Below are 27,728 nucleotides of genomic sequence, written 5' to 3'. Positions count from 1 at the left end.
CGTCTATGCCAATGTTGATGATGATGGAAGTACACATACTTTGTTGGTGGTTTTCTTGGCATCTAAATTCTCTGTGTGATGCGCCACACGTACTGTTCATGCTTAACTTCTGGATGCAATTCTCGAGCTTCGAATTTACCTCGTGAGCACCGGCAGATAGGCAGAGGTCCTTAAGGTCTACAGCTACAGGCTTAGACGCAGACCCAATGTTGTCTTCATCTGTCCGGCTAATTGAGATACAGGTATCAGGTACAACAGGAACCAATGCTTCAGGCACAAAACAGACTTCAGTTTCTTCATTAGTCTCTTTCCGTTCCATTCGGTACATCTCGTTGAGATCATCACAGCAATCGTTGTCACGTTTCTCGTCTTGAAAGTTACAACAACAAGACTTGCCCACAACACAGACACAGACGGCGCACCAATCCCCAGCGTCTTCGTCACCACTGTTTGTGCAGACACACAACTTCTTTACCAAGTCTACAGGCAACTGCTCCTTTACCAATGAGTCTACTCCTTATTTCGCTCGAGACACCATTTTATCTACCTTGTTCCCCATACTGTTAATTTGTTCACACATTGCATCAATAACTTCATGTGTCTTGCCAATAAGCTAATAAATCTCTGGTTCAATTTCAAATAGGTAGGTATCCGGATCCGGAGAATAAGGATGACTACTAAATATTTGTATCCCTGACCTATATAAATTTGTTATTATATTGTAATAACTGAAGGGAGGCAAACTCAACGAGACATAGAAATTTATTTACAGGACATCACAAATACATGTAGAACAACATGTCTTGAGCACAGCATCTTTATCTAGGCTCTCCACTTGGGCGGAAATCATTCTCTCTCTAATGTCAACATCCGACTTAGTCTTGTCACTAATAGTAGGAACCTTCTTTCTGCACTAGCCTGGATTGCGGTGCGCAATCAAAAAATATAGTTTTAACTCTAGGAAGAGGTAAAGTCATCCTGCCTAATTCCTGGTAACATAGGAAAAAACAACAACCTTACAAATTTGAAATTCGTTTTTCTTACATAAAAAGACAGCTAAATGGAAGGAAATTGGGTCAGAATCATTGGAAAATGGACAAGCACATTATACAGCGCGCTAGTTTTATAATAAATATTAAAATAAAGATGTAATGACCACAAAAACAGCGAGGTTTACGGATTCATGTAATGTCCGGAATAAATAAACTACTCTAGATCTAATCTAGATCTCCTTACTACTAGACCTATATTTTAAATTATAAATAAACTACTCTAGATCTAATCTAGATCTACTTACTACTAGACCTATATTCTAAATTATAGATATATATTTGATATTATATATATACTTTTAACTTTACTTATAATTAGTTATATAGCCTGCTATGGGCTTATGGCCCAGGGCCCAGTGACTGACAGTCACACTCACAGTCACGTTCATGTTTGAGATCCTGTTGCTTGTCTAGTGATTGTGTGAGTAGTGTGTCAGCTATCATTCCATCTTGTCTACATATAATCTCTTTGTGACTTATTAAATTTTTTCTCATTCAAGTAGTATTGATTATTGTTCTAATAGTTACATATTCTAGTTTTTGATTGGTCATGAGTAGAACTGTAGATTCTTGGGGCATACCAGCTTCTCATAGGCTTTCGCTGGTTTGCATCATCCACTCTTCATTAGGGGAATGCCTGTGATCTTATTTTTTTTGGCTTTGTTCTACCGTGGTTGTTGCTGCAATGTATGTACATTTGAAAGGGTGAAGTTAATTGGTTATTGCCCAACTCTCCTCCTTTGCCTGAGCTTTGCAAGATGCTTTTCAAAGGTTTCCTCTTGGAAGAGTTCCTTTCTAGACTTAGAGATGAAACTGAAAATATTTAGCAACAGAGCATTAGAAAAGAAAATGCAAATCATTTCTTAAGGCTCTTTTATGCATTTATGGGTGTACTAGACAACTAATAGATTATATGTCTTTTGTATGCAAAATTAGGCAAAAGTAATTCTGCAAAAATGAAATTCACTAAATTGACAAAAAATATTCATTGCTATTTCAAGGATATTTATTAAATTTGGAAGCACCAAACCAAAGGACTATAATGGCTGATATGGAATGTGATTTCACTCTTGATCTCAAGTATGAAATGAAACAAGAGAAAGAAGAAAGAAATAAACAAAATTTAATAAAATTTCCATGTGAAAAACTAGAACAAGTGTCACAAATAAAAATTGAGAAGACTGAATGGAATATAGTAGGTCTAAAGACACAGTCATCTGAGAACCATAGTGAATTTTCTCAAGTAAGGCTTGGTTAAAAGTATTTCATCATAGGCATAATATGTAAATGAGAGATTTTAATTGCCATTTCTTTTGAATTTTTTTAGGCTCAATCTAAACTTTTTATCTTTCTCCCAAGTGTATTTTATTAAATAGATTTTATAAACTGTAGTAAATCATATATTTAAACTAAAGACTACATAATTTTAATACAAGCTAGTGAACCTGAAGGCTACCAGAGGGAGTTTAATAGATGATCTAATCTTATTAAAATAGCACTGGATCTTGTGTAATAGTAATAAATTAGTCCATAACTTTGTTCAATTTTTCAAAAATGAAGTACTCAATATATTTATTTTGTACAGGTGAACAAAAACCAAGTGTTACAAATTACAGAAGTTAATAAACCAACATACCCATCCTTAAGACTACTGCTTTCATTAGAAATGTCAATCAGCAGTCTTCATCGTGTGCCTGTCATTAGACCAGATTTAAAATCAGAAGTATCTGTGAGTGATGTAAGTAAGCATTATTCACTTATAAAAAAATAAATGTTAATCTTAAACAAATGTCTGTATAACACTTACATCTATATTTTAAAAACAAAGATGATTGGAGACATAAAAATATAATATCTTTTATCTAGAAATGGTTTTCTCAAGCTGTATTTGCAGCAGAATGCTTAGCGCATTAACAGAACATAAGCTTCGTTTCTTTTTTAGGTTGAATATTTATTCCCAACTTGTAAAAATAAAAATATAAAATTTAAGAAATTTTTCTTTTTAGTATTAGTATATACTTTTTAAGCATTAAACTAAATGAAACTATAAACATACATTCAGAACTTAAGTCCAAATGTATAACACTGGTGGTCAAAATGTGTATTTTGGCACCAGAAGGTGTAACACTTGCGCGATCGACTATTTTGTCAAATATTATACATATATATATTTATTCTATATTAATCTTCATAGCATTGAATGAGTTTAGGTTTTTGACTGAATGTTTTGACATTTTGCAAATTAGAATAATCCTCATTTACTTTAAATTTTTTAGAATGTCATGTATAGATAATGTTTCTTTAACCTATTAGCCTGTTCATCATAAGAATTTAAGTTTCAATAATTTATATAGATATTGTAATTTTTATATATTATTTATGCATTTTTTATATGTATTATCTGTGGGCAAACCTAATTTCTGTAGGTGTCCGCAGGCAGCATAAAACGCTTCGGCGACCCGCGTGTTCCCCGGGTCATAATTTGCCCACCCATACTAAAGACTGGGATATTCTATTTAGAGATCTTTGAGCGCCTCTGAGTCCATCCAGCTCTAATGCATACCTTACATTAGTTGGGGAATAGTAAAAATGTGGTTAGTCATTGTGTTGACCACATGACACCCTTGTTATCCATGGGCCACATTTTTCTTCTTCTTCCTCACTCTCCTTATTATGTTGGAGTGTTCAGATGACTAGACTAATAAATAAGATGAACTGCGCAGTGGTTTCCAAAACATGGTGCTCTTCACATAGTTTTCTTTCAATGGGTTTGTTTTGGGTCTAGTGTCTTGTTCAGGCCTCTTGGTAAAGGGAACAGTTTTGAAGGACATGGTCAGCATTGTAACTCTTATTATGTAGTTCCTTTATTACCGGTCAATTATTAGTGCTACTTTGGGTTCTAGTGTGTGTGACTTGTGTCCAACACACAGTATAATTGAGGTCAACCAATGGGAACTTTAAAGAGACTCTGGCCTAGCTGTGACATCATGTGGCTAGTTGAGTTACCTCCAGTGGAACTTTTGATGATTGACTTTACTTGTGCCTTTATATTATAATGTCACTTTAAATGAGTGTATCTTTAGATAGTTGATCTAGATGTAGTAATCAAATTAGGATCAAGCTTGAATATTGAAATGGTTACCTGTGTTAACTTGTACTGTTAAAAAAAACTTGTTAAATTTCTTGATATAGATCACGCTTTGTCCATTTTAAGAGAAAAAAAAAAGTTCTGTATCTTTAGGCTGCATGTATTTGTACTTGTTACAGTTGTATCCTTCCGCCACTCTTTCTCTCCAAATGAACGGTACCATCATTGATTTGACCCCATTAAATTCAATTGATATTTGATTTTATAAACTTTAATTTTGTGTTTTATAAAAAAAAGCATGCATTCTCCTATAATTTTATACCAAAAGTAACATTTTCTGATAACAAACAAAAATGTTATTAAAGTTTTATCATAACGAATGTGAAAAAAGAACTATTCTGTCAGAAGGTGGAAAAAAATTACGGAAAAAAAGAGTTAATATATCATACGTCCTTCCTCTCCGAGGACCATATATAACTAACTTATGACCCTATGGCTAGATTCAAATGCCAACCTTTTCCCCCGTGCCAATGGCACCGTTATTTTGTGTGATTATAGTTCACCTCATATCACAGTGATTCTCAAGCAATGTGGTGACAAGCATTTGCTGGTGACACTCCACTAGGGCAGATTTCACTGGTTCCAATTTTGAGCATCCGGAACATATGCTGTTTCATTCTGTTGTGTCTGGTTCTGAGTCGAAAGTTTAGATGTTGATCTTGTCAAGTTAGCTTATAGCTTATAGTTATAATAGGCGTCATCTTTCTTGTGATTCTGATTAGAGTCTGTCCATTTCTATTAGTATATTCACTATTAGTTTCTTCATTTCTTCTGGAAAGAGTGCAATCTTTAATTGTGTTTGTTATCCCACACTTGGCAAGTATGTCATCCTTCTCATTTCCTTCTAGCTGGTATCCATTGTATAGGGCACTCTAACTCTAAACCCGGGTAGATGAAGCTCATTTGCTAGGGATAGCAGATCATTTAGGAAATAAAACTTTGAAAATAAACAACAGTTGTCAACTGTTGTCTTGCAGATGATCTTGGATAATCAAAGCTATGGGCCATAGAAACAGATGACCTTTACATCCCTATTGATAGCAAGGCCTGAAAGGGGAACTTTATTACTTTTTATTGAATTTGATAATATTATTATGGTACTTTAAATTTCTGTTGTGTTTAACCTATATTCAATTAACAATTTTGTTGAAACAGATAAATCATTTGTATAATCAATAAATGCCTGAATGTTTTTTATGAATGAGATGTGATAGTTAGTGTGTTAGTTTTGAGTGACTAGAGTGAGATTTAGACGCCTGTAGAGTTTGATACAGCAGTACAAGAGTTTAATTCAGCAGTATGGTCATCAACAATGAAACAGTCAGTATTATATGCTGCCAATTGTACATAAGCTGTGATTTATTGGACATTAAATTGTAACATTACTTTGGAGTTGTCAAGTTCTTTAAGTTGGTTGTGGCATTTGGTGCAGTAAGCACAGAGCCTTGATAGAGTCATTAAAAAAAATTACTTTGCACTTGAATACCAGTACATCCATTTTACAAAGAAATGACAAGGTCTAAAACTATTGCCATCCATTAGCAGTAATGTTATGCATAAAGGATTAACGATTTTACTTTTTAACTAATATGAATGTTATAATAATTATAATGGTATCCAGAGAAATAGACAACCATCTTGAAAGGCCAACAGCACTTTTGGTCACCTCAAATTGAGAGTATGGGGGAATAGGTCTCTAAACCCATCAACAAAAATCATTGTTTATAAAGTAGTGGTTTTCACTACAATTTTGTATGACTTAAAGACATTGGTGCTCTATCAAAGCCATTTAAGGCTCTTCTAAAGCTTCTATGAAAGGAGTCTTCAATTCAAAATGGGTATATGCTGGCAAGATAACAAATAACTATGTTCTGCTTTTGACAGTATAGAAGCAATTATTACCATTAGACAGCTGTGCTGAGTCAGACACTAATCCTGCTTGGAAGATGACAGCATGTGGGCTTAAAGAAGGAAAGCATAGTAGAGGTACCTCCTGTAAGCGCTATAAAGATCAGGTACAAATTTGTCCTCACTGGCCTAGAGGATAGTAGCTGAAAAAGACAAACATTTGAAAGTCAAAGAAAAGTTATTGAAGACAGGCGCAGAAGATGGAAAGAAAATTTTAGACCAACAGTGGACAATGAGTTGAGGGAAAATAAATAGATCACAACTGTGTTTGCATGGTCATGTGAAGCACTGCATTCATCCTTAATCTTTGGAATCAAAAACACTGCCATCATTATTATTTGTTTAGTAATTATCCCTATCAAATAGCCAAACCATTCTTACTCAACCTTCTAACCTCAATATCCAACATGACATAAATTGTGCCAACTTAGGTCTTAGGTCCTTCCAAGCCGTTTGCCGCATTGGGCGGCAAGCTGTCTCCCTAAAAATCTGTTATTGGCAATGTCTGAAGCATCTTCCCACCTGGTGTCCACTGTTCTGAGGTCCTCCAGGTATGATGCAAAGTTATACGAGGACATCATTGTTTGCACTTTCCTCGTATTGATCTCCATGTCATCGCAATTCTTGGAATGGATAGTTCATTTTGTCATAGAACATGCCTGCAAACCCCAAGCGACGCTCTGTCACAACCTCACTATTTGTTGGACTCCCAGTTTGGCATAGGATTTCCTTGTTTGAGACCCGATCTGTGTAACTGACTCCCAAAATCCATCTCAGCCATTTTTGTTGAGCCACATTTAGTCTTTTCTCAATTTTGACAGATGACTTTCATGTCACACATGCATATGTTGCAGTTGGAATGACGATTGTGTTGAGATGGTGTATTTTTGTCTCGATTCCAAAGGGCTTGGCTTGTTTAAATAGGCTGCAGCCTTTGGAAAATGCTCCCTGTCTTTCCTATTCGGCACACTACATCATGGTAGATACATTATATATATCAAACATAAATGAATAGCAGCACCATGGACAAATTTTTAAGAGAGAAAGCAGTGAATAAATGCTACCAAGGCTCGAACCAGTGACCCTGGAAATGACAATATCGCCTAGCGATAACACACTAAGCGAACTTAACCTCTAGACCATCGGAATGTCCATGAAAAACATTCTTCTTAGTGCTTCAACTCTATATTTATGTACGTCATGGTAGGAATCCCCATCATTTGTTATGATGCTGCCAAGGTACGTGAACTTGTCCAGCTCTTCAAGCTTTGACTCGCCAAGTCTGACAGGGGCACCCTTTGCCTTATATCCCACCCGCAAAATTTTAGTCTTATCCAAGTTTATGGGGAAGCCAATTTTGGGTGCCTCTCTATCTAGGCTCTCCGTCATTTCTTGTATGCATTTATTTGTAGCCCAACGTAGTATTGCAATGTCATTGGCGAAGTCCAAGTCCGTTATTCGGTCTTGTTTATGGCATGGAATACCAAAGGCAGTTCATTGCTCTCCTTATTATGTAGTCGATGGCTAGGAGGAAAGAAAGGGAGATAAGATGCACCCCTGTCTCACTCCTGTCTCAATGCTAAAAAACTCTGTTGTTCCTTCTTCTGTTTTAAGGCAGCAAATAGACTGACTGTATAGGTGTCGTAGGATATGGACAAATTTTTCTGGAATGCCATATTCTCTAGCTATTATTTCTAGTGATTCTCGGTGGACACTATCAAGTGCTTTCTTAAAGTCTACGAAACTGATCATTAGCCGTTGTTGGTACTCAAGACTTTGTTCTATGATATTTCGTAGAACGAAGATCTGCTCTGCACATGATCTGCCTCTTCGGAAGCCTGCTTGTTCTTCTCTGAGACTCTTTGTCTCTTATCTACAGACTGCTGAAGCCTTCTTAACAAAACAGTGCTGAAAAATTTGCCAGTGACAGAGAGAAGATGTGCCTAAAAAATCTAACCTGAATATAAAATAAATTTGATCTTTGTAAAATTGTGTTTAGATCCAAATGTAATGTGCTATCTTTTGACTATGATAAGTTATAGCATTATGGACTCTTGGAAAAAGCATTTCTGCCGTGCGAAAATGCAGAAAACAACTTTTTGCCATGGCTTCTGTAAAAGTGCAATTTACACTGAAATACTTTTTTTTAAAATGGGCATGGGGTGGTGTCAAAAATATAAAGTTGAGAAGCACTACACTAATTAATATTGGAAAACTATATAATATATAAAATATCAATCATGGCTTAACATCATCCTGTAGAAACCATTTTAAATTACACAATAATTATCGAAAAAGTATTGTCAATGTTTTGTCAAGCTCACATCTGCAGGATTATAAGTTTCAACATCACTGCCTGGTATGGCAATCTGAATATAAAAATAAACTTTATAAAATTGCAAATGCTGCTAGTAAAATCCTAGGCACAAATGCTAAGAAAGCTATATAAATTTTAAGCATAAAAAAATCACACTCTTTTTCATGATTTTAACATTTAACGATCACATAGAGTATATAAGACGCTGGTCACAAAAACAAAAACTCTTTTGTTCTTTTTCCAAAAAAATCATTGAACAATATGTAAATTGATGTAAATTTCACATGTAATGTTAAAGAAACAGGGAAAATGAATGTACATCTTGTGTGCTATCATACAAATGTTGGCTCTAATCATGTCTAGTTTTTTTGTAATGCACAATTTTAATTTTAAACAAATTTCTCAGTGATAAAAAAGATTATTATAATTATTGTTATTACTAATAAAAGTTTCCTTCTGTGTTTGCTTTTTTAAAAATCTTACCTTTATTTTTACAGGTTCAAGAAATGAAAGAAATTGTGGAACCTTTAAATATCAATCAGTTTGTTAAATCTTGGCATTTGGAAGAACCCAAGGAAGCTCCTATTGGTAAAAAGCCATTCAAGTGTCTAGTTTGTCACAAAGAATTTTTTTTTTATTCAGGTATAAAAGAACATATACTGCTTCACATTGTTGACAAACCATTTAAATGTGACATGTGTCAGAAAACGTTTTCTAGATTTCCACTTATCCGAAGTCATATTCTTGTGCATGCAGGTGAAAAACCATTTAAATGTGAAATTTGTCTCAAAACATTTTCTTTCTCTGCCAATTTAAAAACACACCATTTAACTCATACAGGTGAAAAACCATTTAAATGTCACATATGTCAAAAAGGTTTTATTAAATCTTCAGACTTAAAAAGACACTTTCTTGTGCATACTAGTGAAAAAACATTTAAATGTCAAATATGTTTCAAAGAATATACAAACTTTTTAAATTTAAAAATGCACCGATTAGATCATGCAGGTGAAAAACCATTTAAATGTCACATATGTCAAAAAGGATTTGTTAAATCTTCAAACTTAAAAAGACACTTTATTATGCATACAGGTGAAAAGCCATTTAAGTGTCACATATGTTTTAAAACATTTCCTTTATCTATCTATTTAAAAAAACACCAATTAAATCATGCTGCTGAAAAACCATTTAAATGTCACATATGTCAAAAAGGTTTTATTACCTCTTCAGACTTAAAAAGACACATTCTTGTGCATACTGGTGAAAAACCATTTAAATGTCAAATATGTCAAAAAGGTTGTATTACCTCAACAGACTTAAAAAGACACTTTCTTGTGCATACTGGGGAAAAACCATTTAAATGTCAAATATGTCTCAAAGAATATACAACTTCTTCACATTTAAAAACACACCAATTAGCTCATACAGGTGAAAAACCATTTAAATGTCACATATGTCAAAAAGGTTTTATTACCTCTTCAGAGTTAAAAAGACACTTTCGTGTGCATACTGGTGAAAAAACATTTAAATGTCATATATGCCCAAAACATTTTCTTCATCTGCCTATTTAAAAACAAAACACCAATTAAATCATGCTGTTGAAGAAACATTTAAATGTCATATATGTCACAAAGGTTTTGCTTCCACTTCAAGACTAAAAGCGCACCACATTGTTCATTCGAGTGAAAAAATATATAAATGTCAAATATGTTTTAAAGAATATGCTAATTCTTCATATTTAAAAATTCACCAATTAGCTCATACAGGGGAAAGACCATTTAAATGTCATGTATGTCAAAAAGTATTTGGCACCTCTGGAAATTTAAAATCACATCAGTTTTTTCATTCAAGGAAAAAACAATTTAAATATCAAATATGTCTTAAAGAATGTAGAAGCTACTCTAATTTAAATAAACACCACTTAATTCATACTGGAGAAAAGTTATTCAAATGTCAAATATGTCTTAAAATATTTACAACACATTCTCATTTAAAAAGACACCACTTAATTCATACTGGAGAAAAGCCATTCAAATGTCAGATATGTCAAAAAGCATTTTCAACTACTACCCATTTAAAAAGTCACACTTAACACATTCAGTTGAAGAACTATTTCAATGACAAATTTGTTAAAAAGGCATTATTACCTCTTCAAAGCTAGTATCACACCGCTACGCTGGCTTGGATATGTCACCCGCATGCCAGATGGTAGAGGAGTCAGACCCTAAAGCCGCCCAAGACTAGCCTATAAAGATCAAGAGATGTCTCCAAGCGAGACACGAGAGCCACAGACATCAATGAAGGTATGTAGGAAGAAATAGCCAAAGACTGGACTGCATGGATACAGACTGTGCATGCTGGGATGATCCTAGCTGAGAGCAAAAGAAACGAATCAGCCTTAATCAAGGAAAGAAAAAAAAAATGAAAGCTTCCCTGTCAGCTAGCCCTGAATCAGATGCTAACACATGCACAAATTGTGGCAAAGTCTGCCACTCTAGAATTGGCTTGATTACCCACACCAGATTTTGCCTCGTCTCAAGACGAAACCAAAACCAGTGACTCATCTGGGAGCATCCAATTGCTTCCGAATAAAAAAGGAACCATATATATATATATATAAATATCAAATCATTTTTGCTTTTCTCTATTTAAAAATACACCTAGTTCACACAGGCGAAAAATCATTTAAATGTCAAATATATCAAAAAGGTTTTGCTTCTGTTCAAGGCTAAAAACATACCAATTAAATTACTAAATTAACCATTATAACTTATAACAAATACCAGTATCTCTCAGTTTCCTGGAAATCTCCTAAAAACCCAAGAAAATCTCCAGAAAAATATGCAACACTGTCGATTTGGGCTGTCATTCAATAAACAAACGTCTATTCTATGTATGAAAAAAAAGGCATTATCAGCTTTCATTTATTAAAAATGTAATATTAGGACAAATTTTATCCAAAATTGGAAGTTCCATTATTCTATTTACCTGGTACTATAAAAGTCACTGGCATATAAGTGTAGACCTAAACTATCTCGATTTATTTTAAAAAATCAAAAGCATTATTTTTTAAAATTTCATCGTCATTGTACGTAGTAAAGAATCAATAAAATGCAAAGACGATTTTTTTTTTACAAATACAAAATCTTAATTTTCATTTATTATCCTTACACAGACTTGTCCCTGTTCATTAAGCTTCACATAGGGCCCCTCAACTGTTAAGGCCATCCCTGGGTAGCATCTCACATGGACAGGTAGCCATAGCCTCCACTGACAGTAGGTTGCTCACTCTTGGTCCTCACTCTATACCCAACTTTTACCTTTGCTTCCCAGTAGCTGTAGCATGTGCAGCAGCAACATCCTGAAAACAGCTTATACTGGCCAGGAAAAGGATGATCTTAAGTTTGAGAGAGTGAGGTCAACCTGTTGCGTGAATCCTCCTCACTTAAATCATAATTTTCAGCACAAGTCAATTAGTCCCCCCCTTCCCAATACAAACAAGCCCTGATTGAAAGTCTTCATAAACTAAACTTACATCACAATTGTACATCTATACAAGCACAAATGTAATCGCCTAATCAGGGAGGAATATCTTTTCTCTCTATTGCTTGGAAAATTCTCTCATGTATCCTACTAAGTCGTCTCATGCATCTTCTACAATATGGTCTACTACCAGAAAGCCAATGTGGCTTCAAAAAGGAGCGTGGGACCATTGACATGATCTTTGTAGCAAGGCAGATCCTGAAAAAATGCCAAGAACAAAATGCAGATCTCACTCTAATATATGTCAACCAAACAAAAGCATTTGACACTGTTAGCTGAGAAGGACTCTAGAAGATAATGTCAAAGTATTAATGTCCACAAAAATTCATATCCATGGTGAGACTATTAGATGATGGCATTAAGGGTCATGCTCTCTAGAGTGGAGAACCATCAGAGCCCTTTGAAGTATCAAATGGGGTAAAACAAAGTTGTGTCCTAGCACTCACACTGTTCAGTATCATGTTCTTTGCTGAAAAATGCATTCACAAATAGAGAAATTAAAAAATATAACATATAGATTTTATAGGAAAAATGCATTCACAAATAGAGAAATTAAAAAATATAACATATAGATTTTATAGTGACCTATTCAACCCAGGTGTCTCAAAGCAAAATAAAAAACAAAATCAGCAGTAATCAGGGACCTGATATTTGCTGATGGCTGTGCCCTAAATCATGCTCTGAAAATGATCTGCAAAGCCTGTCAGTGACTTTTCAAGAGCATGTTCAGATTTGGGCCTCAAAATAAACACAAAAAAGACTGATGTCTTATATTTGCCTGCTCCAGGTTAAGCCTACGTAGAAAGGTACACAGAAAGGTAGAAAGAAACCCTACATTGCTGTCTCGGAAACGTTAGCAGTATATAGAAAAAATGCAAAAAAACCCCTGAAAAATACCCAATACTGAAGTCTTTCGAAGAGCGGGCCTGCATGTGCATCCGCACAATCCTGATGCAATGGGCAGGCAACAGCTGTAGAATGGAAGACTCCCGCATCCCAAAACGACTCCTGTATGGCCAGTTAAAGGAAGGGAAGTGCTCACAAGGTGGACAAATAAATTGCATCAGGGACACCCTCAAAGCATTGACCCAGCCACCTGGGAGACTGAAGCGCATAATAGAGCATCATGGCACCCTGCTGTAAAAAACTGGCACACAAATTGCAGAGGACAAGAGAACAGCACTGACAGAAGAAAAGTACCAGAGAAAAAAAAAAGCAAGGCCAATGACACTAGCTCCTGCTGGAATAAACAAGCATTCCAGTCTCACAGGTGGTGGACTGCTGTGTGGGCAGCATCCATCTGACCATAGCCACAGGCTTTTTTCTCACTTGTATGACATGATTCAGAGCCACCCAGAAACTGAAGGCTGCCATGTATAATTATGGTAGGCCTATATTGGGAGGGGGGCTCAACCACTTAGCTTCCCTGGTCGAATTGCTCATTTGTGTTAATAATTAGGCCTAGTTTGTATTTTTAAATAAAAATATGCTTCTTATTCATATTTATTGATATTTCGTTTAGCATTAGCATAAAGCAATTCCACTGACCCACTTATCCTGCTATATTGTCTCTCTATTGGGTTATAGCTGCCTGTAATAAGTTGTGTTCTTGCCTGAAGAAATGTTGTAGGTGCTAAGTATGTGTTCTAAAATGTGTGTGTCCCTCTGATTAACACAGATAATAAAGTGTTTTTTTTTTCAGAATTTTTCATATAGTTATATAACAAAACAAATTCTCATACATATTAAATCAAATAAATTGCTTTGGTGCAATTACTTAATATGCATGCTTTCTTTTTAAATTGAAGACTATTATTAAATGGTATTCTCTAAACCAATTTTATTTAAACCACCATTTCTTAATCTGCATGGCACAACATGCTTACAAGCTCATCATTCTATTTCAAGGGATATATGATGGAACAGAGTTAAGTGTAGGATGTAATTATCTTCTGCTTTGAAGAAATATGTCTAATTTATAAGATAAGATTTAAATATGTTAAAATGAATGACATTTTCTTCAATGAAATTTTTTTATTTAAATTAAAAAATAATACCTTCCAAGTAGTTGATGAGAAAATAGTTTTACACTTTAATGCAAACTTCTAGGTTTTAATAGTGAGGTTAAGGTGTCATAAATAAGTGTCATAAATAAGTGTCATAAATAAATAAATGTTGAGCTACACTTAAAAGAAAATATTGATCATTTATTTTCCAGAAAGAAACCTTGTTTAAGCATTGCTCTGCCAATAAAGAAATTTCAATAGTTAGTTACAAATAGCATATATTGATTTAAGATTAAAAAGGAATTTAAAAAAAATGATTTCACTTATTTCTGTTAGCATAGGGCCACATTGAGTTCTCATCATGTAGTAGGATTGGACTATCTTGAAAAAATTGTCTTTTGAGTTTAATGACTTGCAGGTCATAAAGTCTTATATTCTAATAAATAAATGTGTTTTCCTAACATTCAACATCTGTTTCCATTACACTTTGACATTTTTGTAAATAGAACATATAAAAAAAAACTCAATGGAAGAGAAGAAATTGTTTTAAAATATAATGTAAAAATAATAATTTATTGCAATACTTATTTAATATTTTGAGTTCATTACATTTTGTTTTAGTTTTTTAATAAATCTTGTTGTATTCTTTTCTTTATAATAAAGTTTAAACAAATATATATTGATCATAATTTATCCTTGTAAATATGAAAATACCCTACATTTTGTCACATAGGTATATTTAGCTTTTGTAGCCCCATTTGAGTTTTTTTAGCTCCTTTTTTTTTAATTGTAAAAAAAAATGATAGATTGCAACTTAACGGGATATTAGAAATATAAGATGAACATGTTTTTATTTGCATATGAAAGCTTTTAATATGTTTTCAATGGAAGATAAAAGTGCTCATAAAATACAATATATTAAAAATGTTTATTTTGGTAGGTTGGCTTTTAAAATCATGAGTTCTATCCAAATAAATAAAATTAAAAAAGCTATGTGGACCTCACCAACATTGAACTTTTTTTTTTCTTTTTAAGTCAAATTTTTAAAATTGTTGATTTTGTCTAGCTGTTTGTTGTCTAAGCTATGTTCTGAATAGGACACTTTTAATTTAATTGACAATGCGTTCATGTTATCTTTATTGTACTGGTATTTAAATAATTATTTGAATTTATATCTTTTTTTTGGTTTTATAAAATTGTATAAAAAATTAAATGCCCAGGGCTGGACAGCCTCCACCACGAGGAATTAAGTGCAGTAAGGGCGCCTCATACGCTCCCAGACTCCACTGTTTTTTTTTTTTAGACTTGTCCCAGCACTTAAATCACTTTTCCATTTCTATTTTTTTTGGACTATAGCCAGAGCATGATGCATGTTAATTTCAATAGCATAAATTAAGGAGGAAAATAAGGGGGGGGGGTAATGACGGGCTTTTTTGTGTACCGGTACGGTAATGAACATTCATCACGTACAAGTGTGCAAAAAAAAAAAAAAAACAGAAAATTTCCTGGCTACGCCCAGAATTGTTAAACGTAAGCCAATTTTATATTTTTCGTGAATTCAATATTTCTGACATAACGTTTAGATACCGGGGTCCATGGGCGCCCGCCTGGATTCTGGGCAGTCAAATTCTAGCCATTTTTTGCACCATCAGATCAAACAAAATCTTATTAACAACTGGACAAGTATAATGCTTCCATTGGTGACTGAAGTACAGTTGTAGCAGACTAGTCACTAGCCTATAAGGCATATCAGGAATTGATGGCTGACCATGTACGTGCACCCCTCAGAGTTCTGAGTGACCAAATTTTAGCCAGTTTTTTATACCTTGAAATCAATTCACTTCTGCTAGGAAGCAACTTAATGTGTAGTGCTTCCACTGAAATAAAATTAATAAGGATAAGTTATTATTGTAATAAGCTAGACTAGGCTAATCTGTAGTTCATTTCTGACCTTGTGCGCTTTAATATATGCTTGCAATTCAACATGGGCGTAGCCAGGATTTTTTTTTGGAGGGGGGGGGAAGAGTGGGTTGGGTGGATTTTAGTTCTCCTCCCCCCCCACCCCGCAAAAAAAAATATGTGTGTGTGTACATAATTAATCTTTATTACATTCTGACCCTTCATTCTTTCGGAAGATGCTTCTTGTACTCTAGAATAGGTTCTTCCTGGTGTTAGTGGAAAACTTTGTAGACTCTCCGGCACTGCCAGCAAAGGGGTCTGGGGGAGCGCTGTAAGCTGCCCCAGCGCGGGGCGGAGCCCCGCCGCCAAGCTTATTCTGAGGTATCTACAGTGCATTATCCTGCTATTAAAAACGTTTTATTTCAAAAAACCTTATGTGCTATTTTTGCTGACTTAGATCCTCTCGAGTCGTTCGGCGCATTGGGTGGCAAGCTGCTTCCACAAAAATCTGTCATTGGCAATGTCTGAAGCCTCTTTCCACATGCTCTGTGAACCTCCATGAAAATGTGGCGCCAAGTTGTACTAGGATGTTCCTGTATGCGCTTTCCTCGTAATGGCCTCCATGTCATCGCAAATCTTACTAACTAATCAATATAGAAAATGTAAAGCCCTGTTCTTTAATAACTCCCAAAATGCAAACATGTATTTTTGCTTGGTGTGTCCTTCGACTTCAAACTCTTCAAAGGGGGGTTTAAACTAAAACAACCTTTGGCTACGCTCATAGAATTTTGAGTGTGTAATTTTCTTTTTCTATTGAATAGGTGATTTTTAGCTCTAAACCCCGTGGAGGGGGGTTTCAAAAGCAAAACCCCCCTTGGCAACGCTCATAGAATCTGGTAACTGATGTATGGATAGTCTTATATTGAAGAAGGGGTTTTAAAATCAAAATCTTCCTTAGCAATAATAATCATATTCTGTTTTGTTTTCATCTTAAACGATTCAAGAATTGTAACGTACAGAACAATATCAGAACTGCCAGATACGCGACGAGAAGCAATTCAGTAGTATTTTTTTTAATTTCATGAAACAAGTATTTACAGTGAACTTAATAACACATAGGTTTGGGAGTGACGGCGAGGGGGCACAAATTCTTTTCTTTAATATTATCTGTAATAAAAAAGTTGAAACTACGACTTTGAGTAATAGGTGGCAACTTGCACCCCCCCCCCCAATCCTGCAAAAAATCCTGCGGGTGCCCAAGCCGGGGTCGGCAACCTTCGGCTAACGAGCCACATGCGGCTCCTTGAATGTGAAGCTGCGGCTCTTTAGCTCCATAAGCAAATATTTTTATAAATATATATATAAAAAAAACATTTAAAATCATTCTGAATCTATTAACGAGGATTAGGAACCGATTCTGTATCTCGGCCACTTGTACTCGCTTTTCACCACACCCCTTCCCCGCGACACGCATCGTCACTGTAGTTAGTCCGTCGAAAGCTCTCAAATGACGCCGTTTGTATGTAGGTTTTTATTTGTTTTGGACGCAAGACAATTTGGCGTCTTCACCACGTTCTTTGGCTGGCACGTTGAGTTTGTTGTTTCAAGTAAAAGAGAAGCGAATTACATTCTCAAAGTTTTGTATCGTCACGTAACGTAACCGCTTCATAAAGTTGAAAACAAACTTGTTTATTTGTCACTGGTGTATCTTTAGAACAGAATAATTGCGTAGCAAGGTCGTAGATGAAAATTGTTTACTAGTTAGTTTGAAATTGGAAAAAAATAAAGGGTCAATAACGATTCTTCGGAGCAAAATTTTAAATTTTTAAAATTAGGCTATATATTTTGGCTCTTCCTACTCAAAAGGTTGCCGATCCCTGGTTTAGATTCCTGGACTTTAGAACAATAATATTAAGTTCGGTGATATTTGTTTCTAATTTTGTTTTTGTTCTGAGTTGCCTTTCTATCCGATCTGTCTAGAAAAGGACAAGACACACATACAATCTTTTTTTCACTCACTGCACCCAAACTCATTTCCGGACGTCTTGGCTAAATCATGCTTATGAAAAAGGATGGGCTTCAGGCCGAGAGCGAGGTCAACGTGTTGCACGATTCAAAAGTGTCAGCGAAAGTCACTCAGTATACTATGTGTTAGTGTTTCTCAAAGTGGGGTACGCTTACCCCTCGCGCCCGCATGGGTGGGGGGTGCAAGGTGGTGCACATGCACTCCCCTGGATTCTGAGTAACCAAACTCGTGGCTTTTTTTTTTTTTACACCATCATATCAGATAGGCCTATACGTAATGCTGTTAGTGTCATCAAGGCTATATATACTTCTTCCGTAACAGTCCCAAGTGAGAGCGATGATGCTAAAGTCACTTCTTTTGTGGGAGACACGACGAACTAAGAAATACGAATCCATTCACTTCTAAGGAGCAGGCTTTGCGATTACTGATTGTCTTTTAATTGTCGTCAATTATTCATCTGGTCTTGAACCAGTTTCACTGACATTGTAGTCAGTCCAATCTACATAGTGGCCGCCCAACAACACACCAGCAGTCACATTAATCATAGAATCAAAAACCAACTTGATCGTGCCTAGATTCACTTAAAGGGATGGCGTCTTGGGGGAGGCGAGACTGCTGGCAGACTGGTCACTGAGTTGGTGCTGCCGAGAGTTTGAAGTCGAAGGACACACCAAGCAAAAATACATGTTTGCATTTTGGGAGTTATTAAAGAACAGTGCTTTACATTTTCTATATTGATTAGTTAGTTTTTTCATTACGTCTCATTTTACGAGAAATAATAATGCTCAGTTCAATCTAAAACGACGTAAGAGCTGCAACGTAAAAAATATTAGAACTGCAAGGTAATTAATAAAGCGTTCATCGCCAGCATTGTCATTCGTGACGGGAGACAATTCATTAGTAAAGTTTTTGATAGTTTTGGCAGCCACAGTGAACATTGCAGTTTTTGTTTGCAACCGTTGGAAGACACGATAGCCACACAGATAAACTTAACAGCGTGTACAGCTCTTTTCTTTAATATTCTGCATAGCAAGAAAATTGAAGCTACGTATTTGAAATATGTATGGCAACCTGCACCTCCCTGCAAAAATTATGTTAGGCAGTGAGGCTCATGTTTAGAGGGGGTAAGTGTTGCACCTCATTAACTATTCCGATTTTCATTTTAAATACCCATATACTATGATTATTCTTCTCATAGACGCAAGGCGAGGGGTACTCTGTGCTGCAAAAGTTATAAAAAAGGTGTGTGTGTGTGTGGGGTGGGGGGTACACTGTATAATAATAATAATAGTCAAAAGTTTAGAAGACACTATACTATATTGCTATGTCTATTGTTCAGAGTTACTTCCCCTTTTCAACTTCATAAACAATATGGCGTTGCTTCTATTACACATTACAGCAAGGATAAGACTTTTTAGGCGACTAAGGAAACAGTAGTACTAGATCTAGATCTCTCAGACGCGAGGGCTTAAAATTATTAAATCTTCAACATGTATCATTTAAAAAATTAGTCTACTATTGAGTATTACCTATTAGATTTTTTTCACTTCTAAATCAACTCAAGCTAACTTATTTATAATTATATTAATAAAATATTACATTCTAGATCTAGATTTTAGATCTATTTATTCTATTATAATCTATTAAAATTAAATCTAGGTCTAGATCTAGATCTATATTTATGATGGGTGCAGTGGATGACCAGAGACTTTCTGTGTGTCTTGTCCTGCTCTTGAGTACTCCACAGCACTGTGCTGGTACTTGCCATTCTGTCCGATTAGTCTAGTTTTGTGACGTTACGCACAGGCCGCCAAGTCCAGACTTCACATGCTAGGTTTGACAGAACCTCAGTGTACTGAGTGCCATGAACACGTCAGATACCCTTTACCTGGTTTAGCCGGCCAGTCAAAGCCCTTTCCGGGGTGTGGCCGCTGCGCATGCTACAGCTTCTGGGAGCCACAGGTCAGGTGAGAGTTGGGTACCGAGTGGGGACCAAGAGTGAGCCAAGCTACCTTCAAAAAGAGGGTACAACTGCCTGTCCACTAGAGGTGCTACCCCTCCTAGATACTAGCTCTATACTATAGTATAGTTACTGTAAAGTTACTATAGTCTATAGTATATTATAATTAATTATTTATACTTATAATATATTTAATATTATTATTATTATATTTAGTCTTAGAGGTAGATCTAGAATCTATTTACTATAATTTATAATTATATACGAATATTTATATACTATACAGACTATCGTCTATACTCATTCATTCTGTAATTAGTGTAATATTATAATAATATAGCAGTCTAGATATAGAATATTTCAATATATATAGAGAGATACTCAGATAGACTAGTCACTAGACTATAGTACTAGTAGTATCTATCTAGACTCTAGTGACACTGATAATCTTATTATGACTTATATATATAAAAATATACTTATTAAATATTATAAATTATAAGTCTTGAAGAGCTTCAAGTTATAAGTCTTGTAACTTGTATTAGATATAGTCTATATACTTATTAGACTTCTAATTAGTTATATAATAAAAAAAAGCAATGATCCAGTGACTGACAGTCAAACTCATGTTTGAGCTTGAGATCCTGTTGCCTGTCTAGTTTGTCTGCTATCATTATATTAGTAGAAATGGCTCTTTGTGACTTGATAATTTATGTTTTCTCATTCTTGTATTGTTCTAATATTACAGGTACTAATTCTAGTTTTTATTTGGTCCAGACACTAGATCTGTAACCAAAAAACAGCGAGTTGTACGGATTCATGTAATGTCCAGATTCATAGTAATGTCCGGAATAAATTAACTACTCTAGTCCTAGATCTAATCTAGATCTTCTAGACCTATATTCCTATATAATTCTATATTATAAATATATTTAATATATATACTTTTAACTTTACTTATAATTAGTTATATAGTCTGCTATGAGCTTATGGCCCAGTGACTGACATTCACACTCACAGACACGCTCATGTTTGAGATCCTGTTGCTTGTCTAGTGATTGTGTGAGTAGTGTGTCAGCTATCATTCCATCTTGTCTACATATAATCTCTTTGTGACTTCATAAATTTTTTCTCATTCCAGTAGTATTAAGTATTGTTCTAATAGTTACATTCTAAATTTTGATTTGGTCATGAGTGGAACTGTAGATTCTTGGGGCTTACCAGCTTCTTATAGAAGGCTTTCGCTGGTTTGCATCATCAACTCTTCATTAGAGGAATGCCTGTGATCATATTTTTTTGGACTTTGTTCTACCGTAGTTTTTGTTGCAATGTATATGTACATTTGAAAGGGTGAACTGAGTTGGTCCTCCTCCTTTGCCTGAGCTTTGCAAGATGCTTTTCAAAGGTTGCCTCTTGGAAGAGTTCCTTTCTAGACTTAGAGATGAAACTGAAAATATTTAGCAACAGAGCATGAGAAAAGAAAATTTATGCAAATAATTTCTTAAGGCTCTTTTTATGCATTTATGAGTATACTAGATAATTAATAGATTATTGTATTTTATGCTATGTTAACTATTAATAGGCAAAAGAAATTCTGCAAAAAAGAAATTTACTAAATTGACAAAAAATTAATTGCTTTTTCAGGGATATTTATTAAATTAGGTGGAAGCACCAAACCAAAAGACTCTAATGGCTGATATGGAATGTGATTTTACTCTTCATCTCAAGTATGAAATGAAACAAGAGAAAGAAGAAATAGATCAACAAAATTTTATAGAATTTCCATGTGAAAAACTAGAACAAGCGTCACAAATAAAAATTGAGAAGACTGAATGGGATATAGTAGGTCTAAAGACAGAGTCATCTAAGAACCATGGAGAATTTTCTCAAGTAAGGCTTGATTAAAAGTATTTCATCATTTGCATAATATGTAAATGAGAAATTTTAAGTACCTTCTCTTTTGAATTTTTCTTTTGCTCAATCTATGCTTTTTATCTTTCTCCCAAGTGTATTTTATAAAATAGATTTTATAAACTGTAGTAAATCACACATTTAAACTAAAGACTACATTATTTTAATACAAGCTAGGGAACCTGAAGGCTACAGGAGGGAGTTTAATAGATGATCTAATCTTATTAATGTAGCCCTGGATCTTGTGTAATAGTAATAAATTAGCCCCCAACTTTGTTGAATTATTTAAAAATAAAGTACCCAATATTTTAATTTTGTACAGGTGAAGAAAAACCAAGTGTTACAAATTACAGAAGTTAATAAACCAAATTACTTAGTCTTAAGATTACTGCTTTCATCAGAAATGTCTAACAGCAGTCTTCATCCTGTTCCTGTCATAAGACCAAATTTAAAATCAGAAGTATCTTTGAGGAAGCATTATTCACTTATCTTCTTATCTTATATAATATAGATGTTACTTCAAAAAAGAAGATGATTACTTCCTATGCGTCATGCATATTAACCAATGACCTAAACTCTGCCAAGTCACTGGTTTTCCTGTCTAGCTCAGGCTGCTGCTCAGGCAACCCATTCCATGCTCTAATAGCGCTAGGGAAGAAAGAGCATTTGTACAAATTTGTTCTAGCATATGGAACGAGGAATGTGCCTTTATCTTTGTGTCTTTCAGAGTATTTTATTAAATTCTGTTTTTGTATTTGAAGATTATGGTTCAGTGTTTTATATATAATTGCTACTTTACTTGTAAGTCTTCTATCCTGATGGCTTTCTAAATTTAGTGATTTTACTAAAGGTGTTACTAAACTCTAGTCAAATGTGAATATTAATTATTCGTTTGCTATAAATTTCACTGCTCTATTTTGTGTCTGTTTCAGTTTCTTAATGTTTTCTTGAGTTAAGGAGTCCCAAACAGTGGATGCATATTCTATTATTGGCCTAACCAAGGTTAAATAACATTTTATTTTATGTTCTTATTTGATTTATAGAATTTATATTATAGAAAAAATAGATGTTAATCTTAAACAAATGTCTATAATACACTGATCTTTAAAAAAAATGTTATCTGATGATTGAAGACATAAAAATATATCTTTTTCTCTAGAACTGGGTTTCCCAAGCTGTTTTTGCAGCAGAATGCTTTACACATTAGCGAAACACAAACCTTGTTTTTTTTTTGTAGGTTGAATATTTATTCCCAACTTGTAAAAATAGAAATATAAAAGAAATTTTTCTTGTTAGTATTAGTATTTACTTTTAACTATTAAAGTAAATGAAATTATAAACATGCAATGCACACAAATAAAGACTTAGTGACTTTTATGATTTTTTGGTCCTTGACATGCACTTAATTGAAAACAGCAGTATTGGCAAGTTGAATTTTAAAATCTGTTATGGCAACAAACCCTGAGTTGTCAAGTTCTTTGAGTTGTTTGTGTCATTTGGTGCAGTAAGCACACAGCCTTGATTGTCAGAGTCACTTAAAAAAATACCAGTACATCCATTTTACAAAGAAATGAACAAGGTCTAAGACTATTGCCACCCATGGGCAGAATAATTCAGTTCAGTAATGTTATGCATAACGTATTAACGATTTTACTTTTTAACTAATATGAATGATATAACATTTCTGATGGTATCCAGAGAAATAGACAACCAACTTGTAAAGGCCAACAGTACTTTTGGTCACCTCATATTGAGAGTATGGGGGAATAGGTCTCTTCGCCCATCAACTAAAATCATTGTTTTAAAGCAGTGGTTTTCACTACAATATAATATGGCTTTTAGACATGGTTGCTCTATCTAAGGCATTTAAGACTCCTCTAAAGCTTCAATCAAAGGTGTCTTCAATTGAAAATGGGCATATGCTGGCAAGACTACAAATAACTAATAATGACATTACAAATAACTATGTTCTGCTGGAGGTCGTGTGGACAGTATAGAAGCAATAATATGACAGGTGTGCTGGGTCGGACACTTATCCTGCATGGGAGACAACAGCATGCAAGCTTACAGAATGAAGGCATAACAGATGTATCTACCCTAGTGCTATAAAAATCAACTCAGGTACAAAGTTGTCCTCACTGACATAGAGGAAAGTAGCTAAAAGAGACAAACATTTGAGACTCATAGAAAAGCCATTATTGAAGACAGGCGCAGAAGATGAAAGAAAATTTGAGACCACCAGCAGACATAAGTTGAGGGAATATAAATAGGTCGCAACTGGGTTTGTATGGTCATATGAAGCACTGCATTCATCCTTAATCTTGGAATCAAAGACACTGCCATTATTATTATTTGTTTAGTAATTGTCCCTGTCAAATATCCAAACCATTGTTACAAAAACTTCTAACCTCAATTTCCAACATGGCCTAAATTGTGCCCATGTGCAAAAAAATCTAACCTGAATATAAAATAAATTTGATCTTTGTTAAATTTAGTTAAGTTTGGATCCTAATGTAACCTGCAATCTTTTGACTATGATAAGTTATAGCATTATAGACTCTTGGAAAAAGCATTTCTGCAGTGCAAAAATGCAGAAAACAACTTTTTGCCATGGCTTCTGTAAAAGTGCAATTTCCACTGTAAAACTTTTTTTTTTAATAGGCATGGGGTGGTGTTGAACATACAAAGTTGAGAAACACTACACTATTTAATATTGGAAAGCTATATAATATATGATATCAATCATGGCTCTAATATCAGCCTGGAGAAACCATTTTAAATTACACAAATTGTGACTCTTTTAGAATTGGAAAAAATTAATCTCCATTACTTTCCAAATAAAAGCACATTTGAAATATCAAACATTTGTACAATAAATAGTTCTCCAGGAAAATTGAATATTGAAATGTTAGTGAAAAGTTATTGTCATTTTTTTGTCAAGCTCACATTTGCAGCATTATAATTTTCAACATCATTGCCTGGTATGGCAATCTGAATTTAAAAAATAAACTTTATAAAATTGTAAATGCTGCTAGTAAGATCCTAGTCACAAACAACTCAGACACATATTTAAGAAAAACATTGCTAAGAAAGCTATATAAATTCTAAGCATAAAAAAATCACCTTCTTCTTAATCATTTTAACATTTAACCATCACAAAGAGTAAATAAGACACTGATCACAAAAACAAAAATTCTTTTGCTCCTTTGGCAAAATAATAGAATATGTAAATTAATGTAAATTTCACACATTCAATGTTAAAGAGAAACTGGGAAATGAACGTACATCTTGTGGGCTATCATACAAATGTTGGCTCTAATCATGTATAGTTTTTTGTAATGCACAATTTTAATTTAAAACAAATTTCTCAGGGATAATAAAGATTATTATTATTATTGCTATTATTAATAAAAGTATCCCTCTGTCTATGTTTTTTTTTTAAATCTTACCTTTTTGGTTTTTACAGGTTCAAGAAATGAAAGAAATTAATTTACAAAAGGAAGTGGAACCTTCAAATATCAATCAGTTTGTTAAATCTTGGCATTTAGAAGAACCTAAGAAAGCTCATATTGGTAAAAAGCCATTCAAGTGTCTAGTTTGTCAGAAAGAATTGTCTTTTTATTCAGGTATTAGAGAACATTTGTTGCTTCACACTGTTGAAAAACTATTAAAATATAAATGTGACATGTGTCAGAAAAAGTTTTCTAGATTTTCACTTATCCAAAGTCATATTCCTGTGCATACTGGGGAAAAATCATTTAAATGTCAAATATGTCTCAAAACATTTACTTTATTTACCAATTTAAAAAAACACTTATTAAATCATGCTGTTGAAAAACCATTTAAATGTCACATATGTCAAAAAGGTTTTATTACCTCTTCATACTTAAAAAGACACTTTCTTGTGCATACAGGTGAAAAACCATTTAAATGTAAAATATGCCATAAAGAATATACAAATTCTGCACATTTAAAAATACACCAAATAGCTCATACAGGTGAAAAACCATTTAAATGTCACATATGTCAAAAAGGTTTTATTACCTCTTCATACTTAAAAAGACACTTTCATGTGCATACTGGTGAAAAACCATTTAAATGTCACATATGTCAAAAAGGTTTTATTACCTCTTCATACTTAAAAAGACACTTTCGTGTGCATACTGGTGAAAAACCATTTAAATGTCACATATGTCAAAAAGGTTTTATTACCTCTTCAGACTTAAAAAGACACTTTCTTGTGCATACTGGTGAAAAAACATTTAAATGTCAAATATGTCTCAAAACATTTTCTTCATCTGCCTATTTAAAAAATCACCAATTAAATCATGCTGCTGAAAAACCTTTTAAATGTCATATATGTCAAAAAGGTTTTGCTTCCACTTCAAGACTAAAAGCACATCACATTGTTCATTTGAGTGAAAAACCATTTAAATGTCATATATGTCAAAAAGGTTTTGCTTCCACTTCAAGACTTAAAGCACACCACAATGTTCATTCGAGTGAAAAAAACATTTAAATGTGAAATATGTTTTAAAGAATACGCTAATTCTTCATATTTTAAAATACACCAATTAGCTCATACAGGTGAAAGACCATTTAAATGTCATATGTCAAAAAGGTTCCTCTTCTTCTTCGAGCCTAAAAATATACCACATTTTTCATACAGGGGAAAAACCATTCAAATGTCATATATGTCAAAAAGTATTTGCCACCTCTGGAAATTTAAAATTACACCAGTTTATTCATTCAAGGGAAAAACAATTTAAATGTCAAATATGTGTTAAAAGACCTGCAAGTTACTCTAATTTAAATAGACACCACTTTATTCATACTGGAGAAAAGCCATTCAAATGTCAAATATGTCAAAAAGTATTTACTACATCTGCCTATTTAAAAAGTCACCTCTTAATCCATACAGTTGAAAATGTCAAATCTGCTTTATTACCTCTTCAAAGCTAATATCACACCACTTTTATCACACAGTGGAAGAGCAATTTAAGTGTCAAATATGTCAAAAAGTATTTTCTACCTTCAAAAATTCAAAATTACACAGTTGCTTCATTCATGCAAAAATCCCTTTAAATGGCCAAATATGTCCTAAAGAATTTACAAACTCTTTTCAGTTAAAAATTGTACCATAGTAGACAGGAGAAAAGCCATTCAAATATCAAATATGTGTGAAAGATTTTTCTTCCTATTTAAAAAGATACATGTAGGTAAAAATTCATTTAAACGTTTAATATGTCTCAAATCATTTTAGCTTTTCTCAATTTAAAAGTACACCTAGTTCACACAGGTGAAAAATCATTTAAATGTCAAATATATCAAAAAGGTTTTGCTTCCTCTTCAAGACTAATATCATACCAGTTAGTTGACATCTTCAAACAGGTGTGTATGGGGTACCTAGGAGGGGAAGCATCAGGGCCAGCCTTAGATAACTGCAACCTATGCCACCGCAGTGGGCCCCACAACATGTTTACAAGCTCATACTATTTCAAGGGAAATACGATGGAACAGAGATAAGTGTAGGATGTAATTATCTTCTGCTTTGGAAGAAATAGTCTAATTTATAAGATAAGATTTTAATGTTAAAATGAATGACATTTTCTTCAAATAAAAAATTTTGATTTAAATTTAAAAATGATACTTCTCAAGTAGTCAATGAGAAAATAGTTTTACACTTTAATGCAAAGCTCTAGGTTTTAACAGTGAGTGTAAGGTGTCATAAATAAGTGTCATAATGAATAAATGTGTCACAAATAAATAAAAGTTGAGCTACACTTAAATGAAAGTATTGTTCCTTCATTTAGCAGAAAGAAACCTTGCTGAAACATTGCTCTGCTAATATAGAAAGTTTCAATTGCAACAAATAGCATATATTGATTTAAGATTAAAAAGGAATAGAAGAAAAGTGATTTCACTTATTTCTGTGAGCCCCCACGATAGCAAACAAAT

General features: G+C 33.9%; 3 protein-coding genes across 9 annotated transcripts in view; all 3 read left to right on the top strand.

Moving 5' to 3' along the window:
- LOC106074337 (uncharacterized) overlaps window positions 1-27,728 on the top strand; it is a 435,581-nt gene that overhangs the window by 1,646 nt on the left and 406,207 nt on the right. The gene's annotated exons all lie outside the window — the stretch shown is intronic.
- On the top strand, window positions 988-26,692 carry LOC129922450 (gastrula zinc finger protein xLCGF3.1-like). 7 transcript variants are annotated; one of them, XM_056008542.1, is made up of 4 exons: window positions 19,219-19,391; window positions 19,559-19,861; window positions 21,504-21,749; window positions 25,237-26,692. In XM_056008542.1, exons 3-4 carry the CDS (start codon window positions 21,549-21,551, stop codon window positions 26,287-26,289), a joined length of 1,254 nt encoding a protein of 417 aa, XP_055864517.1. In that variant the 5' UTR covers window positions 19,219-19,391; window positions 19,559-19,861; window positions 21,504-21,548; the 3' UTR covers window positions 26,290-26,692. The 7 variants fall into 7 exon arrangements, with proteins under 7 accessions (XP_055864519.1, XP_055864520.1, XP_055864518.1 ...); XM_056008541.1 differs by having other exon boundaries at window positions 19,219-19,421; XM_056008544.1 differs by lacking the exons at window positions 19,219-19,391; window positions 19,559-19,861 and adding an exon at window positions 988-1,075.
- LOC106050792 (gastrula zinc finger protein xLCGF3.1-like) lies at window positions 2,635-10,129 on the top strand. Its single transcript, XM_056008548.1, has 2 exons — window positions 2,635-2,790; window positions 8,923-10,129. The coding sequence occupies exons 1-2, from the start codon at window positions 2,719-2,721 to the stop codon at window positions 9,994-9,996; spliced, it is 1,146 nt and encodes a 381-aa protein (XP_055864523.1). The 5' UTR covers window positions 2,635-2,718; the 3' UTR covers window positions 9,997-10,129.

The sequence above is a fragment of the Biomphalaria glabrata genome, chromosome 13 (assembly GCF_947242115.1).
Source record: "Biomphalaria glabrata chromosome 13, xgBioGlab47.1, whole genome shotgun sequence".
NCBI classification, from domain to species: domain Eukaryota; kingdom Metazoa; phylum Mollusca; class Gastropoda; family Planorbidae; genus Biomphalaria; species Biomphalaria glabrata.
Note: the sequence above shows the minus strand (reverse complement) of the source record. Positions and strands in the feature narration are given on the sequence as shown.